Source organism: Panthera tigris, chromosome D1, assembly GCF_018350195.1.
Source record: "Panthera tigris isolate Pti1 chromosome D1, P.tigris_Pti1_mat1.1, whole genome shotgun sequence".
NCBI lineage: Eukaryota > Metazoa > Chordata > Mammalia > Carnivora > Felidae > Panthera > Panthera tigris.
Window position 1 is genome coordinate 22536733 of NC_056669.1, and position 18033 is coordinate 22554765.

At 49.0% G+C, this 18033-nt stretch overlaps 1 protein-coding gene across 1 annotated transcript; it reads left to right on the top strand.

Annotated features, from left to right (window-relative positions):
* Positions 1 to 61: 61 nt before the first annotated feature.
* On the top strand, positions 62 to 2198 carry LOC122231202 (protein PIP-1-like). Its single transcript, XM_042958579.1, has 3 exons — positions 62 to 187; positions 854 to 967; positions 1549 to 2198. Exons 1-3 carry the CDS (start codon positions 133 to 135, stop codon positions 1671 to 1673), a joined length of 294 nt encoding a protein of 97 aa, XP_042814513.1. The 5' UTR covers positions 62 to 132; the 3' UTR covers positions 1674 to 2198.
* The last annotated feature ends 15835 nt before the right edge of the window (positions 2199 to 18033 follow it).

Consider the following 18033-nt stretch of genomic DNA (forward strand, 5'->3'; position numbering starts at 1 on the left):
CTGTGGAAGCCCAGCCCTCAGCTCCCATGGGCAGCCGCTCCCTGCCGGGGGATGGGGGGGGGGGCGGATAAAGCCAGATACTCAGGGGCTGACGCCAGTGGCTCTGTCTCTCCTTCTGTGGCCTGGTCCGACATGGGTGCGCGCCTCCTGCTGCTGGGCCTCTCCTTGTTGCTGGGCTTCCTGCAAGGTGAGCCAGTGCAGGGCCTCTGGAAGGACCTTGGGCACTGGGGCTGGGTGCTCTGTGCGTTGGTGGGTCAGGGGGAGGTGAGGAGCAAGGCACCAGGGCCTAATCTTAACCTCAGAGGCCATCGCCGTCTTCACCTCCTCGCCCCACTGTTTTTCCTCCGTCTCTGCCTCCCCTCTCCGATGCTTCCTCCACTTTTGTCACTGCTTTTTCCTTTCTCCCCTCTTCCCACTTTTACTTCACCCTCCTTCCCACCTCAGTTCTCATCCGATACTCCCCAGTTCCTCAAGCTTTCTTGCCGAGAGCCCTACATTTGCGTAAAAGGGAGCAAAGAAGGTTCTTTGTGGGTGGCAAAGGCAGTGGGGGCCGTCCAGAAGGATTGGGAAGATCGGTGACGGGCCATATGAGGGGGTTGGCGGAGCTGCGGTGTAGGACTTGACCTTCAGCACAGTCCATCCCTGGGAGTAGAGGGGCATCCTGTCGTACTGGCCCGCTTGCCTCCTCCCAGGGGTGTGCCAAGCACCCAGAAATCCCCTACTCTCAGCCCCCTCTTCAGGCCCCGGGAAACAGCCCCTTCCAGGCTGCGTGTGGCCCAGAAGGTATGCTCCCTGCTGATCTGCCAGGAGGCAGTGGTGGCCGAGGCTCATCATGCGGGTTTTGACTTTCCAGCTCTACCGTGTTTCCAGTGTCCACGAGTCAACGCCAGCGGGGTTTGCGAGACTGGGGAAAGTGTCTGCGAGACTCAGGGCAGCCAGCGGTGCTTCCTGAGGAAGGTCTACGAAGGTAGGTGGGTCCTGAGAAGTCACCTGGGTGACCCTTGCCTGATCCTGGGAGGGATCTCAGGATCCCTGGGAAGTGGCTCTCAGGAGCCCTGAGGGCAAAAGCAGAGAGTTTGGGAAGGAAGTTTTTCTTAAAAAGTTGGAAGGGGATTTCCTGGACCTGGTGCTGGACTGCCACTAGCCCTTGACTGGACCAGCAGACCTGTTAGGAGAAAAAGTGCTTGTTGAGGGGTCCCTGGGTCCTTGGGCCGTCCCCATGCTGCTCAGGGGTGGGAGGGACTGGCTAAGAAAATTCCAGGGGAGCTTGTGTGTGGTAGTGATTTTGAGAACTGGTGGCCTTAGTTCAGGCAAGGTAAGGGGTTGGAGGAAGATGGCCCAAGAGGGGCTCATCTCTGTCTTTGCAGGGTGGCCAATGTCCCTTATTACCTGGCAGCCCGACTCCTTAGGACTCTGTGCTGTTTCTCCTTATTCTCTGAATCCCCCATTCTTTCAACAAATGTTTATTGCTTTACTTCTTAAGTGGCAAACACTTTTGAACTTGGAAGTCACAAATCCGAGGTCCTCTTCTCTTGTCTTCCTCTCCAGATGACAGGCTCCTGTATGGATACCAGGGCTGTGGGGACCTGTGCCTCTCCATGTCTTTCTTCAGACAAAGTGTTCAAGTGGATTTTGTATGCTGTAATGACACCCCTTTCTGTAACAGATTTTAGAGACTTGGCCCTTTAGCCCTTTTCTCCCATTTAGCCCTTTTCTGTACTCCTGGAGCCTCAAAGGACGGGGCCATCCTTCCCCAGCACTGTTCAAGCCCTGAAGCCTGCTCCTACTAAGCTACGGGTGGTGACATTTCCACAGCTTCACCCACCAGACCGATGCTTCCTGTTTCCCATCGCCCCTGCTGCTCTTTTTCTCAGATTCCTGTCTCCCCCTCCCCTTTCTCTCTCTGTACCCACATCCCTCCTCGCTTCCCCTGTCATTGGCTGGCATATAACAAGCTCTCCCTCCTCCCCCTTTTCCTTCCTCTGACAAATATTTTCTGACGGCTAAGCCCGGGAGTTTGATGCTGATTAGAGAACAGTGAATAAAACAGACCTGATCTCTGTCCTCAATCAATGTGCCTTCATTTTAGTGGCTCCTTTTCTGCCAGGTGACCAGGGTCACAATAGCTCCAGTATCTTGCCTCGTTCTTACTCACAGGACGTAAGGCTGGAAGGGACTGCTTCACCAGCCCCTCTGTCTGTCACACACACACACACACACACACACACACACACACACACACACTCTTTTTCTCTGTCTCCCTCAGTCTTCCCCCCTTTCCACTGTGTAGCTTTTTCTGAATAAATCTTGCATCGTAGTGTTGCTTAGATTTTTGTTTTTATGTTTAAATTATATGAGTAAATATTCAATTTAGGAAAAATATAAAATAGTGACCAGAATAGACAATCCCACCCTACCATGCAGAGACATCCCTTGTTTTAGGGCTTATGGTATACCTCCTTAAGTTATCACATTTGCTTAAAATAAAGTGCCTTTTTTTCCTGCTGTCTTCAAGATTTGCTCTCTATCTTTGGTTGTAAGCAGTTTGATGTTTGTGGTGATGTTGTTTTCAGTGTTCATCTGTTAACAGATTCTTTCAGCTTCTTTGGGTCTGTGTTTTGCTGCTTTTCATTATTTTTCGGAAATGGTGCCTATTATGTTTTTAAGTATATATTCCACCTCATTTTCTGTTTCTTCTCTGTCTGGGCAACTAATTGAGTATGTTAGAATGTTTGGTATTATCCTGCAGCTCTTGGATGCTGTGTGCTGGTTTATTATTGTTATTATTTATTACTTTATTACATCTACTCATGTTTCAGTCTAATTTCTATTGCCCAATCTTCAAGTTCACTGATTTTTTCCTCCACTGTATTGAGTCTACCAATGAGCCCATGACAGAAATTCTTTACCTCTGATATTGTGTTATTTTATTTCTAGCATCTCCGTTTGACTCTTTCCTAGAGATTCTGTTTCTTCTTTCAAATCCTTCATCTGTTCATGTATCCTAACTTTTCTGTTCAATCTTTTTAACATATTATAGTTAATGTCCCTGATTAACAGTTCCAACAACAGGCCATTGCACAGTTCAGTTATGATAGTTACTTTATCTCTTAGCAATGGGTTGGGTTTTTTTTTTTTTTTTTTTGCTTTTTTGTGTTTGTAATTTTTATTTATTTTTTTAATGTTTATTTATTTTTGAGAGAGACAGAGACAGAGACAGAGACAGAGTGTGAGCAGGGGAGGGGCAGAGAGAGAGAGGGAGACACAGAATCCAAAGCAGGCTCCAGGCTCTAAGCTGTCAGCACAGAGCCTGATGCTGGTTTTGAACCCATAAACTGCAAGATCATGACCTGAGCCGAAGTCGGACGCTTAACTGACTGACCCACCCAGGCACCCCTGTGTTTGTAATTTTTAAATCAAATGTTTGGCACTGGGGGTAGAATCGTAGAGCATGAGGTAACTATTACTGACACCTAGAAATGGACATGCTTATTTTTATAATTTTTTTAACTTTATTTATTTTGAGAGAGAGAGACAGAGAGAGAGTATGAGTGGGGGAGGGACAGAGAGAGAGAGAGAGACAATCCCAAGTAGGCTCAGTGCAGAGCCTAACATGGGGCTCGGTCTCACGAATCATGAGATCATGACCTGAGCCAAAATCAAGTCAGAGGCTTAACCCACTGAGCCACCCAGGCGCCCTGGTGCTTCTTTTTGAGTGAGACTGTCATTGTGAGGGGCTGAGGCAATCTCGTCGGACATTGTGACAGGTTACATTTTATTGTTGCTATTGTTACTTTCCATGTGCCCCAGGCTTCAAACTCCTCCAGTGATGGAATGTTGTTTTCTTGTGTTAGGGAGGGTTTCTCTTTCTGTTCATGCCCTCTTCCCAGCTATTAGACATCCCTGTATTCCTGCACAACCAGGTCTCTCTCCAAGCTTATACTCTAATGTGGCAGAGGAAAACCAATTTTCCCTCTACCTATCTGGATTCTTGGCTAAGACTGCCCTGTAAGAAAAGATTAAAGAAAAACAGAATTTAATAGCATGCTTGCCTCTTGTATACATGGGAGATTCCCAGGCGAACTGAGTGACTTCTCCAAACAGGCTCAAGCCACCACCTTAAATACCATCCCCAGCGAAAGACAAAAGAAGACATTGCAGGGAGAGGGCGGCAGTTACCAGGAAAAGCATAATCAACAACGGTAAGGTTGTTGTACAGATTTAAGTCGTTGCCTTGTCCACTGTAAGACTTTCTAGAGATTTTAGTCATCTTCTTCCTGGTACACAGAGGGAGACCCCCTTACAAATGGAAATTTCCCTTATGAATGTACGTACTCAATCTTCAGAGCTTTTCCTATGTCTGCTGTGTCTTAAAAATAACCAGCTTAAAACAACCCTTATTCCAAAGACACTTATTTTAGGGAGCCATATTCTGCTCCCCCTCACTCCTCTCGCAGCATGATAATGCTGCTGCTTATCATTTGGTGCTGAATTTGTGGTTGTGAGTCTCTGTTTTCCTGGTTCAACTGCAATCTGAGCCTGTCTCAGAATGCCTGGGCCACTTTCAGTATGCCTGCCCCTCCTTTCTGTGGATTTCTGCCTTGTTCTAGGGCTAGTCTTAGGAGATAGTTTTTGGCCTTCTCAAAGAAGCAAAGATTTAAGAAAAAAAAATTTTAATGTTTATTTTTGAGAGAAAGAGAGAGAGACAGAGTGTGAGTAGGGGAGGGGCAGAGAGCGAGGGAGACACAGAAGCTGAAACAGGCTCCAGGCTCAGAGCTGCCAAGCACAGAGCCCGACGCGGGGCTCCAACTCCTGAAACTCGAGATCGTGACCTGAGCGGAAGTCCGATGCTCCACCGACCGAGCCACCCGGACACCTCAGAAGTACAGATTTGTAAAAAATTGTTGTTTTACTTATCCTTATCCCAGCCACAATAGGACTTTGTGTCCTATGGTCAGGATTTTCTGCCCTTCTCCCAGAAATGTAAAGCATTTGCTTTAGAGGAAAAAAGGTCAAAGAAAGTAAGGGGGGCTGTGTGTCTTTTTTTAGCAGCTGCCGATCAGGTCTTGCGAGTCTGCAAGGCCTTGGGGTGGAGGGTGGGTCCGCCTTGCTTCTGATCTTTCTCCTTAGCTCTGGGTAGAGATCTCTGGAATAGAGGTTGTAAGCAAGTACAAAATACTATTAGGTCTGGGGCCCTCATTTCTTTCCTACTGACACTTGAGTCCTCACTTGGTTTTTAATGCTTGTTAAAAGCTTAGCTAGTCAGTTCTTATGCCTTTTCTTTTCTTTCTTTCTTTCTTTCTTTCTTTCTTTCTTTCTTTCTTTCTTTCTTTCCTTCCTTCCTTCTTTCTTAGAGAGAGAGAGAGAGAGAGTGAGATCATGGGCTGGGAAGGGGCAGAGTGAGAGGGAGAGAGAATCTTAAGCAGGCTCCCTGCCCAGTGCAGAACTCGATCTCTGACTGTGAGATCATGACCTGAGCTGAAATCTATAGAGTTGGATGCCCAACTGACTGAGCCATCCAGGTGCCCTGCTTTTGTGTTTTACTCAGCTTTTATGGAGGCTACTTCTTTCCTCTGTGCTCTGCCACAGGTGAGCCAGTTTGTGTGTCTACTCACAGCTACCACGACTACCCATTTAATCAGTCTGTTCTTAAAATTGGCCCTTAAGAAATGTGGGGTTTTTTTTTGAGGCTTTTTTAGGGGCCCCATTCTGGGTCCTTTCTTGTCTCTATAAGCAAATTGACAGAGAAGAACTATTTTACTCAAATCATTCTTCTAGACTGCTTATATGATTTTTGGAGAACTCGGGCTCTGAGGCCAAAGTCAGCTCAGTCCTGAGAGATTCATTTCTTTGAAGTCTCACCCTGACTCTGTCTACAAAGGATCCAGTCCAGAGGACTCTCCCAGTTCATAATGTTTGCCTCCCTGGATTATGAGGGATTGAGAGTTGAACCTCTGGACATCAGAGCCTACTGCCTATGCAGTGGTTCTTTTGAGAAAGAAAATAAACATTAACTACTGACATAATACAAACTACAAAAGTTAAACCATGACAAAAATCTCACTGTGGGAATACAGGGAAAGACTGCCACGGTTTCCCGCTGGGTGAGTCAGGCCTGCAAACACAAGGTGGAAACCATACTCCTCTAGCATCTTGTTATCTTGATGGTATGGAAGCCAAAAGCCAGTTGCCCCAAGATGTACCACTCCGGCATGCAGATTATTTTGAGCTGAAACAATCAAGGCCCAAAATACTCAGGAAGAAATTTTGATTTTCCTTCTAAATGCCTAAAAAGAATTTAGATAGAATACTTGTTCCAAGAAGAAAATTGTCACCATAGATAACTACATTATAATATGAACTAGGAATAGTAGACAGGGAGGAATTTAGCAAAGTCTGTTTGCTAAAATTCCTCTCTACCTCCCATTGTTTCTGTATGGCCCAGCAATAAATTTGCTGATAAATTTGCTAATAAATTTGCTAATAAAACATTCGCTCTTTCTCAACTTCCTGTGAATTGTTTTCTTTCCCTTTGAAGTCCCAGACCCCTACTCCCTTCTCCTCAGTTAAGGATAACATAAATATGTCATTGTGCCTAACTATCCTTGAAATCTCATGTCTATGTGAACTCCCCATATGTACGTGAGTAAATTTGATTTTTTTCCTCTGTTAATCTGTCTCATGTCAACTTAATTTGTAAACCACCTATAAGAATCTTGAAGGGCATAGGAAAATTTTTCCTCCCCAACAGTGCATTTGGGGGAAGAGGCTCTGCAATGTGAAATATTTATGATTAGCAGAATGGGTGAGAAGTTCTGAAATAATGAGGAGACCAGCTAGCTACATGGCCTACGTATGTCGCTGACAGGAAGTGCAGGTGGCTGACGTGGGGACAGCTGCACAGGGTAGGTTCTCTCCCCAGGCTCACAGGGTCAGGATAACCTGAGATTACAAGTGAAGCTGGTAGACAGCAGGCTTTTCATCCGGGTCCCACACACACATCAGCATCTCCCGAAGACCAGCTAGCAGTGCTCCCGTGAGCTCCCGCCAGGCCTGGGTCTCTGCCCCCCCAGGGGCTCTGCCCGGCCCCTCTCCTCTCACTGGAGCATAGAGACAAGCCAGGGGTTCTGCCAGCGAGCAGAATCCTATAACCTGTTTTCCTTTTGTAGAACATTCAACTCTAGGAGAAAAACTATTTTGTGGCAGGATACTTAGCTGGCCTGTGAAACTCTTTTTGTCTTTCCTCTCTCCCCTTCTCACATAGCTTCCAATTTCTTCTAAGAAGTTTCCAGTCCATTTTATGCCTGCCCTCAGGGAGGATTTTGGGGAAACACAAACCGAAGTAGTTTGAGAACACACTTCTCTGCTGGTTTCTCTGGAAGCCTGAAGCCCTTGGCAGGATTGCCCAGATGGAGGGGAGAGGTTGGATGCCTGGGGGTCTTTAGGAGAATGGGGTCACTTCTCCCACCTTGTTTCTGGCAGCGCCTACAGGAGCGGGTGACCTCACAGGGGTATGGCTGATGGTAACTCAGAAGGTGGCTCCTCATCCCCATGGATTTCAGATTCGCCAGGAACCAGTGAGGCCCCAGCCTGAAACCAAAACGGACCGGGAGCATCAGCATGGGCAAATATTTCCCCTGTAAGTTCTGGCAAAAATTCATGAACTTCCAATTATGTGTCTCTTTAGACATTCTTCCTGGAGGAAATGAGAGGTGGGATGAAGCCCCAAAATAACAGAGATGGAATTATTTACCATCCCGGCAGTTGGGTGGGTGTCAGATTAGAGATGACTTTAAGAGAATGAGAAATGAAGTTTCTCTTGGACACGAGATTATAGTAACAACATATCCATACTTACTATGCCTATACTTCTTGCCCTAGTAGACTTTCAGAGAGTCCTCAAAAATCACGTGTAAGTAAATTTATTTTCAATTCAGGTGAGTCTCAGCCCCCTCCTAGTTTCTTAGGTCTTATCATACCTCCCTTGAATGTTGGACAACTAAGGCCCTCACACAGTGCCATCCTATCCCTGGTCCTATATTTTCTGGTAAACAAGGCTGTGTGACTTGTGTGTGGGAAGGATGGGGACAGGGTAGGAAACTTCTCATAACTTCCTGCACAACTCAGATTTTATGCCTAAGGAATTAAGGAGGTGTGATCACTCCGATGCCTCAGATCCTAGGGGCAGCCGGTGTAGCACAGGTCTCCTGGTCACAGCCTGTGTGCTGGTCCTGCCTCCCTTACACTCAGAGATGTGCCAAGACTGGACTCACTTGTAGTGCAGGCTACTGGGGGGATGGTCTTCTTCCCACACAGTCTATCAAAGGAAATACCATCCAAGCCCGCTGCTGCCAGAAGCCCCCACTGCTCTCTGGGATGTTGAGGCAACTGGAGCCCAGAGAAGGAGGGGCCAACAAGAAAGTGCCTATGGCTCTGAGTGTTTCCTAAGGAAGGAACAGTAATGTTCCAAGTAGACAGTGATGTTGGTCCTAGTGTGCACCTGCTTGTAGAGGCAGCAGGATGCCCAGCCTCTGTTTATCTCCTCATGTTCCCTGTTCCTCCCAGATGCGGACAGGCTAGAAAGCAAGGGTTAGGGTGATGGTCCTTGTGGCCTTGGTCTCTGTGTTCCTAGTCCTGCTACCTGGAACTCATGTTGATCTGGGAGAAGCCCGAACATAAATGTTCTTTTCCTGATCCTGAGGGAGACAGCAAAGACTGAGAAGGGCAGAGAGTATTGTACCTCGTGGCAAAGATACCTTTGCCGACCAGAGGACCCAGATGTAGGCCTCGTGGCTGCAGTTGTCCGTGAAGGGTAGGTGGTCTTGGGGCAATGGGAGCAGGGTCCACGTTTTCAGTGGCAGAGGTTGGGAGATCCAAACTGACAAAGAGTCGAGGCCAGTGGTGTCTAAGGCTATAGAGAAATCACAGAAGAGTTGGGCCCTGCTGATGAAGTTGGTAGAACAGCCAAGAAGGGGACAACCCTTCCCTTGTCCTTAAGGGGTCAGGAGTCAGCAAAAAGTGGAAAGAAGAAAATTCCACCAATGCTACAGAGAAGTAACAGAATGGCTTCATGTGCTCTGGGAGGCTCCTCCTCACAGGGCCTCCTGAGGCCAGAAGGGCGGAGAGTCCCGGGGACAAAGAGCAGGAAGGGGACATGAATTTCCCCTTGGCTGAATCCGCCACTGCTGTGTCAGGGGGGACCTGAGGAGACTTCTGGAGAAGTCTCCACACTAGCCACGATTGGGGTGTTGGCTCAGGCTGCGGTGTGTGTGTATGTGGGGGGAGGTGGGGGAGGCCAAACCCTAGGTGTGTCTGAGGGATTCGCCACTTGGGGTGCTTCCATTGTTTATGTGACAAGTGAGCTGCACCTGGGACAAGAGCATTTTTGATAGGATCTGAAACTGTGGCCGGACAGAGCCCGTCAGGGTGCATATTCTCAGAGGCTGCGCTGCTCTGAGCTTCACGTGGCCACAGAGGGCAGGGCGTTCAGGACACTGGGCGCCAACGTTGTCCCCCCGTCTCTCCCTAAGTCCCCAGGAGCATTTGCGACTGGCTGTTCCCTCCTTCTTGAAAACCCCTTCTGGGTATTGTACCCTCCCCTCTCCTCTCCTACCTATCTGTGCCTTTCAATCTCCCAAAGCAGAGAAAAATGATAAGGACAACAAATGTATGAGGAATTCTTAGAGATGTGGAAGGTCAAACTAGAGTGCATACCAACCCACAGCATTCCAGAAAAAAAAAAGATGAATAGGAAGAATTTAATAAGGAAATATGAAATAACAAAAAATTTCCAAATAATCTGAAATGAGACATAAATCTTCAAATAGCAGGTGTCTAGCAAGTGTCAAGGGAGAAAAACCCCACTGGACACATCATTGTGAAATTTAACAAGCATATTTTATTTTATTTTTATTTTTTTAATATTTATTTAGTTTTGAGAGAAGGAGGGAGACAGAGGGTGAATGGGGGAGGGGCAGAGAGAGAGAGAAGAGACACAGAAGCTGAAGCAGACTCCAGGCTCTGAGCTGTCAGCACAGAGCCCAGTGAGAGGTTCGAACTCACGAACCATGAGAGCATGACCTGCCAAAGTCGGAAGCTTAACCAACTGAGCCACCCAGGTGCCTCGAAATTTAACAAGTATACAGAAAAGACACTACTCTTTACTAGAGAGAAGAGCAGATCAACCTCAAAAAAGTTTAACTGACATTTTTCTTGTTAGTAGAAGCACTGGATGCTGGAGACAATGGAATAATGCCTTACAATTCTCAAGGGGTCTCCCAGGTTGACAGAGGAATATTCAATCTTCTCCAGCCATCACTTCCTTCCGTGACTCAGAGGTGGGGGGATTGGGTATAAAGAATCTGTCACAGTGCCCAGCAGTTGGTGTGTGTGAGTAGTTAGTAATAAGTATTAGTACTCTCACTCACCCTGTGCTTTGAGAATTCAGGGCTCAGCAGACACGCTCCCTGACCACCTTCAGCCCTGCCAGACCCCTGTCCTGCCTATGAGCACAACCAGCACCTATGGCACGCTGTCCAGGTCTCCAAAGCTTTTGTTCTCTTTATGTGTCTAGATGTATTAGCATGTCCCTCGAGGATAAGAATCTGCCCCCAAAAGATCTACCCAGACTTGGAAGGCTGAGGGCTCAATAGCACTTGGTTAGGGTTGTTGTAACGACAGAAAGAACCATCCCTGGGCTCCCGGTGAGCCCCCTCCCCACCTGTACAAACCCCACCCAGCAGCTTGACAGCAACAGCACGAAGAAAAAATTAGGTAAATTTGACTTCGTCAAAATTAAAGACTTTTTGCTTTCAAGGACACTCTCAAGAAGGTGTAAGCGAAAGGTGAGAGAAAATGTTTGCCAATTATACACCTGAGAAGAACGTAGCATCCAGAGTGTGTATACATATATATATATACTATAAACTATTTTCATTACTTACTATAATAAACACGTAAAGAGTACTTCTGAACAATAAAAAAAATCCACTTCAAAATCAGGCAAAACACTTTTGAACGGGCGCTTCTCCAAAGAAGACACATAAATGCATAAAAGTCCAAATAAAAGATGCTGAGCAACGTTAGTCATCGGGGATTCGAGTCAATAACACAACGAGATAGCAAGTTTACGCGTGCCACAGGGACTAAAATAAACAGATGGGCAATTACATATGTTGGTGAGAAGACAGAGAAATTGGAACCCTCGTTCATGGTTGGTGGGAAGATAAAATGGTGCGGCCACAAGTTCAACAATGAAGTACCACGTGACCGCGCAATTCGGGTCCCAGGCACATACCTGAGAGAGCTGAAAACAAGCCTGTGCAAACTCCCGCACACAGGTGTTGATGGCAGCACAATGCATAAAAGCCAAAGAGTAGGAAAAAACAAGATGGGGGTCAACTGAGGCATGACTGAGCAGAGTGTGCATATCCCTACAGTGGATACTAATCGGCAGTGCGAGGAAATGAGGTCCTGATACACGCGACCACACGAACGAACCTTGGAAAGAGCTTCCTAAGTGAAAGAAGCCAGATTCAAGGCGACAACATTGCCTGATGTCATTTACTGAAATGTCCAGAGGAGGCAGATCCATAGAAAAGGAAAGTGGATTAGTGGCGGCCAAGGCCTGGGGGTAGGTGGTTAAGGGCAGTGACAGCTAATGGACACAGGATGTCTGTGGTGATGAAAATGTCCTGGGTTAGGTAGTGGCCGTGGTTGCCCGGCTGAGAGAGCACACAGGAACCCACGGATCTGTACACAGTGAAAGAGTGAACCATATGGTGCATTAATAATATCCCAATGAAAAAGGAAGGAAGGGAGGGCAGAAGGAACTAAGGAAAGAAGGAAACGAGGAAATAAAGACAGAGAAAGATGGGAGAAGTGGGGGAGAAAAGGAAGCCCAGGGTTTAAGTCCCATCAGAGGTAGGAGAGGAGGAGATCAGGCTGAGGGAAAGAAAGGGCATCATGAATGCAGGACCTGGACGGGCTCAGGAGGGGCTGTTGCCCTGTTTCCCGGCGAGTCAGGGGAGACCCTGTGCTGTCCGAACCAGGCGGTCCCGCTGTCTGTGCTCCTGACCGTCTTCAAAACCAGAGCCTCTGCCCCCAGCCCTCTTCCACCCGGAGAACAGTGATGTCACTGACACTGAGGAGCACGGGTCACAAGGCAGAGAGCAGCTTAATGGTTCACTTCCCTGCTGGAGAGACGGAGAAGACATCACCAGGTCGGAAGAGGGATGCGTGCTGGTCAAGGTGCAGCACGTCCGCGCCCAGCAGGACTCCTCCCAGCAGATCGTGGCATAGGAGAGGGTTGTGTGTCTGCTTTGCCAGCAGACTTGTGCGTTCAAAACACCAACTCCCTGGCCCGAGTCACACTGCTTGTCAGAGACATCGCTTGTTGTCACCTCCATTAACTCCTGGAGGGTGCCAACACGGGGTCCCCAGCACTGCCCTGCTTCCAGGTGGTTGGCAAACACCTGCACCTGCCCTACCAAGGTGATGTCACAGAGAGGACTGAACCAGCTGGCCCCTTCCCTCCCCTTCCAGAAACATTCGCAGAAATTCAGAAACCGGACTTCTGCACTAAACAGACCATGAACAATCATGTGACCAGTGTGCAGTGAAAATAAGATCCCTGCTGGCTCGGCACCGGGAACCAGGTGGACCCGCGGCTTGCTCCCCGCTTTCCCTTTCCCCGGGGAGGGCCCAGTTCTCACTCCGTCGGGGGCTCTCAAAGGATTGTAAGTTCCTTGCCCTTCACCTATTACCCAGCAAGCACGTGGAGCTCCCGGCCCCTTCTCAGGCCTGGCTCTCAATCTCCTGCTGAAAGATGCATGAGGGAAGCAGGATGGGGGTGCCATTAGGGGCTGGGGTTCTGGAGGGTTCTGGAGGGAAAGTGCCCAGGTCTAATCCCGGGGCTGCCATGCATTAGCTGTGTGACCTTGGGCAAATTCCACAACCTCTCTGCCTCCAGGGTAACACGGGCATGAAACCCCCCACCCCCACCCCCATGCCTCCTTAGGGAGTTCATATGAAACAGTGGCTGCCACCCGAGGTGCTCCTCACCAGTCATGGCCACCAGGTGGTGATGTCATGGGGAGTGTTTTTACCACTCCCCATGCCCATGCCAACTCTTGAGCTTAGCAAGTCTAAACAAGCAAATATATAAATAAGTAAAGTGCAATGAGACAAAAATCTTTCAAATGATTTCTGCTTCTTCAAAACACAACAGAAGCAAAAACAGAGAGAGGTGAGACAACACAGAAGATGGCTGTTGGGCCACCACTCTCCTGATTGTGGCTGCCTGACTCACACCGGTCATCCGGAGGCCTGTCCTGAGGTCTCACCTAGGGAGCCCTCAGGAGGTGTCTGTGCCTGCATGTCCCTTGAGGGTCAGCGTCTCAGGCTCCTCCAGTGTGAGCTGAGATGATTGTGTCTGTGCTGCATCCTGATGGCATAGGTGACCGTCTTCCCTGGCCACTCTCTGTCCTCACACATGGACCTCAGTGACCTGTGGATTCAGGTGGGGCAGGTGGAGGGGTCTTACCTCCTCCGACAATCAGATCATAGTGAGCAGGACTGCCCCCTGCAGGCAGCCTCTAGAAGTGCAGGCACACATTCAGCCTGGCCCTTGTCCAGCCACTGTGGGCCCTGGGCAGGCATCTCGGATCCCATCGTGGTTCAGAGACTTTCCTCCTTCCTGTGCGTGCAGAGTGCACATTGTGACTCGAAGGCACAACTCACGTGGATTTCCAGGGCGCCTGCCGGGCCTCCTTCCTCCTCTCCCGCAGACACCCACCAGTCCTGCCAGCTCTCCCTAGAGAGGTATGGTCTACTCAAAACCTTCCTCTCCAGGCCCTGGCTCTGTAGGTGCAAGGAAACCCCTGTTTCAGTGACTCTGTCCCCCAGCAGGTGCTGCTGGCTGGGATCAGTGTCCATGGAATTCTGTCTCTGCACTTTGAGCCCACTGGGAAACAGGGGCTCATCGGAGCACCTCTGGCCCCGGCCTGCTCTCTCCTCACCAGGAGGCCTCCAGGCCATGCGGAAATTCTGTGTCCACACGTGTGGGGGGGAGATGCACGTGACTGTCTCTCGTGGTCACTGTGGGTTCCAAGGTCTGCCTTTCCCTGGTCTCGTGACCTCACAACACCTCACCTCCCACGGCTTCCCTCGTGCCTGAGCCCTCCCCACCCCCACCAGGAAAGTAGACCCTTTTCTGAGTTTCACCCCCTGACCTTCAACGTAGTAGAGGGCATTTGTGCACACAGGGGCTTTGAGGGTCTAGGATTTAACAGAGGAGTTGTACACAGCAAGGTGCTCGGCTCCCTCGGCACTCCTCTCGCCTCCTCCCTTCCCCCTCTGTGCTCTTGAGCCCTGTAACCACAACCCGGCCAGAGGCTGGCTCCTAGGACGAGGAGAAACAGTTTCCTTCCCTTCCCCTCTGGCTCACCCTGGTCCGACCTCCCACATTTACCCACTCAGCCATCTCCCTACCAAAACTAAGGTCTCAGCTTTTAGGAATGGATACGATTGAAGGTGCCTTTTCTTCTTCCTCTTCAGCAGGGATCTCAATCCCTCTAAAGACAGGGTTTTCAAAGTCAGTGTTTTCAGTGATACTGTTTGTGTCTGTTACATGATTGTGTTCATGTGATTAATCTGTAACACACGCCTCTGCCAGCGTCTCAGGTCTCCCCCAAAGGCGTTTTATCAGGAGACGGAAGCCTACTCGGAAGGCTGTCTGCGAACCTGAGGTGCAATGTGTGTGAGGGCGGACAGGACAGGGTCTGATCTTTGTCACCGCGGGACGAGCTCAGAGCCCAGTTCTGACCGAATTTTTCTTAAGCTTCTCAGGCCACTGCTGCTGAAGCCAGGCTCTAAGCTGACACACAGGCAGCCCTGTCCGTCCCTATCTGTACTCCCCATCCATCTGTACTTTCAACATTAAGCGCGGACTCTCTGACCTGCCCTCAGGGGCTGGGCCAGACTTTGGTGCAGACACTGACGTGTGCGTGTTCCGAGTCGTCACAAGGGGGCGCCACCGACCGGCTCCTCCTGCCCTGTTTTGGGAGCCTGGTCTCAGCAGTGATCTCAGAGTCAGTATTTGGAAAGTGTGCATTTTGCTTCTCTTGACTGCAAAACTAAGCGGAAAATGGAAACCACAAATGGTGGTACCAGATAAGAAATACAGTTTCTGTAACTTAGCGCCTGATTTGAAAGTGAAAAGCGGCGACTTGGGCACAAGTGGCACCTGTGGCTTCCATTGGAGGCTCATGGGACCTCGTCCAGGGGCTTCATGAGCACTTGTGCAGATAATTGCACAGAAGGAATGGGCTTGAGACACTGAAAGTAGTATAGCGACTACATGGTGTCCAAGGGATGGAATTAAGAACTTGGTATTTCCAGTTATGTAGGAATAGACACCTGGTTATAACGCGAAGCTACTTTTCACATTAGTTTTCATGTACATTTTCAGGATCCATTGTGCCTGGAGCCCGCCTGAGCTGGCAGGAGGATCTGCCCTGAGCTGAGCCCCTACCCTTTCAGACCACGTTTGCCAGGTTTTTGGTGGAAAACCCCCAGCCCTTAAGCCTGTCCCAAGACCCCAGGGGAACTGTCAGTGGCGGGGAGCGGTACCCGGACCACGTGGACGGGGCCCGTCTGCTAGTTTGGTCCTTTCCCCAGTCCAGGCCATGGGAATTGGGGGTGGTGCACACGGGCCGTCTCCCAGCCACGACCCAGTGCGTTCTCTGTTACTGCCCATAGATGCAGGTGCACCTGTCTGTCCGCGTTGGTGGAGATAAAGGCTCCCACTAATGGGGCTCTTGGAGGCCAAAGAGCCACGAAAATTGGTGGGCTTTGGGTGAACACTTAGAGCTTCAGACCCCTTGACACCAAACCCAAAGACTCCTGGGTTCGGATGAGCTGGTCGTGGCACCAGTCAGATTGGCAGGAGGGCACCGCCCCACCCCGACGTCTAGAGGACGTCCGTGCAGGGAGGTGCATGTAAAACACACTGCACGACCCACCCCGCGGCACAGGCCTTGTAGGTGATGAGCTGGGATCCAAGAAACCCAGAGGTTCCCTAAGTGGATGCTTAACTCTAAAGACTCACATGTGCCTTCTCCGGGCACACGTGCTTAATTTATGTCTCCAAACTGTAAGTCCTGGAAGCTATAAATATCTACCAAAATGACGCCATGTACTGTGGCCTGAGAACTCGTTTTGGGAGGCATCCCAGTAAGGGTCCCCCAAACGGTGCTCCCCACCCATTGAGGAAAAGATATAACCAGAGAGAAATGTGGGTTGAGCTGAATTTGTGGCTCAGCGTCCTGCCGAACTGCCGCTGGCCTTCAGGATAATGGCAACGGCCATAAGGAGGAACTTTAAATTAGATAAAAAAATGTAAGAGGAGCACTTGAAAGACGGGGATTCAAAATTAAACACACAGGATGGGATACTGAAAGGGCGGGCCTACGCCGGCCTACTCCATCTTGTTCTGTGTCCTTCACCTTGACCACACCTCCTCCCCTTGAGTAACCCCCCCCCTCACCTGCCTAACAGGACTGGGACCCTTCCCCAGCCAATGGGCCGAGGCCACGACCCTTCCCCAGCCAATCGGCTGAGGCCATAGCCATTACCTCACCAACTGCCCCTAGGCCCCAGTAAAACCTTTGTCCTTTTGAAACTCGCTCTCTCTCCCTGGCATCCCGCCTCTGTGTCGGTGCAGTTAGGTGATTGAGCTCGAGCTAGCTCGAATAAAGGCTCTTTTGCTTTTGCATCAGACTGGGCTCCCTAGTGGTCTTTGGGGATCACGAATTCTGGGCATAACAATACCTATTTTCATTGGCATTCAAAAGCCCCCAAAAGGCCTCGCTGCAAATTCCAAAATAGCTTCCATGAAAGAGTTTTTGCAAAACACCAGTGAAATACACAGATGGTGGTTGTTGAACACTGCCCGCAACACTTCCTCTTTGTCCTGCCTATAAACTACAGAGTAGCTCTGTGATCAGAAATTGGCCAGATTGCGCAGCGTCAAAGAATTAAAAAAATGTTTTTGATGCCTCCTCCCTGAAACTACAATGGAACTATGTACCCAGAGGGACACAAAAACCTCAAAAACCTCTGCAACCTTCCTGAATGTATTTACTTAAAAAGATAACGCACTTACAAGGTGGCTCAACCGAGAATAACCTTTTAAGTGGCAACCCAATGCCTTGAGGAATTGGGAGTAACTGTCCTCATCTTGCAAATCTTTGCAACACTAGAATGCAGCTCTAGAGGTAAGCCAAAGTTCACCTGTGCCTTTTTACCCATCCCCAAACCTCCCCTATTTCCCCTAAAGGGCTTGTAACTTGCATTCTTGCCTGGGCCTCTGAGATGTAAATGGTAGACAAACTTCAGGGTGGTAATTAAACCAGAAGTGGGAACTCCATTTGGAATGTGGGCTACTGGGAAATCCTAAGTGTATGGAGTCTGGAAGGTCTCTGTTTCCTCTGTCGGTATGGTCTATACACGCGCGGTGTGTATGTGCGGTGTTTTCTACCTCCGGATCGTATGGCCAAAATTCATTGTAAAAGAACTCTATGTAATTGATGTAAAGAAAACCAAGCACACCCCTAAAGTAAGTATTCATAGAACTTCTCAAAACAGTTGTAGGAGCTAACCCCATTACTTCTCAGGGTCATATGCTCTGGGATAATCTTTGGCAAATAAAAGCAAGTTTCACTTTGGTTTCATTAAAAGAGGCAGACTTGTCTTCAGACTTTCCAGCATGAAGTATCCTGCAGATACACCACTTCTGTTCTACCTGGTCAAATAGGCTCATGTTCTTCTCACAAAATGTGTCAGCCAGAAAGACAGCTGGGATGATGGCTCACTGTGTCTGATGTCTCGCGAAGTTGTCGTAAACATAAAAATTAAGAACCAGTAAACTAGGTAGGTAGAAATAGCATGAAAAGTTCTTCGGTGAACTTTTAAAAACTTTCTCCAAGTCTGAGAGAGCATTTCTGAGTGCCCGCTCTGTGCCAAACACGATCC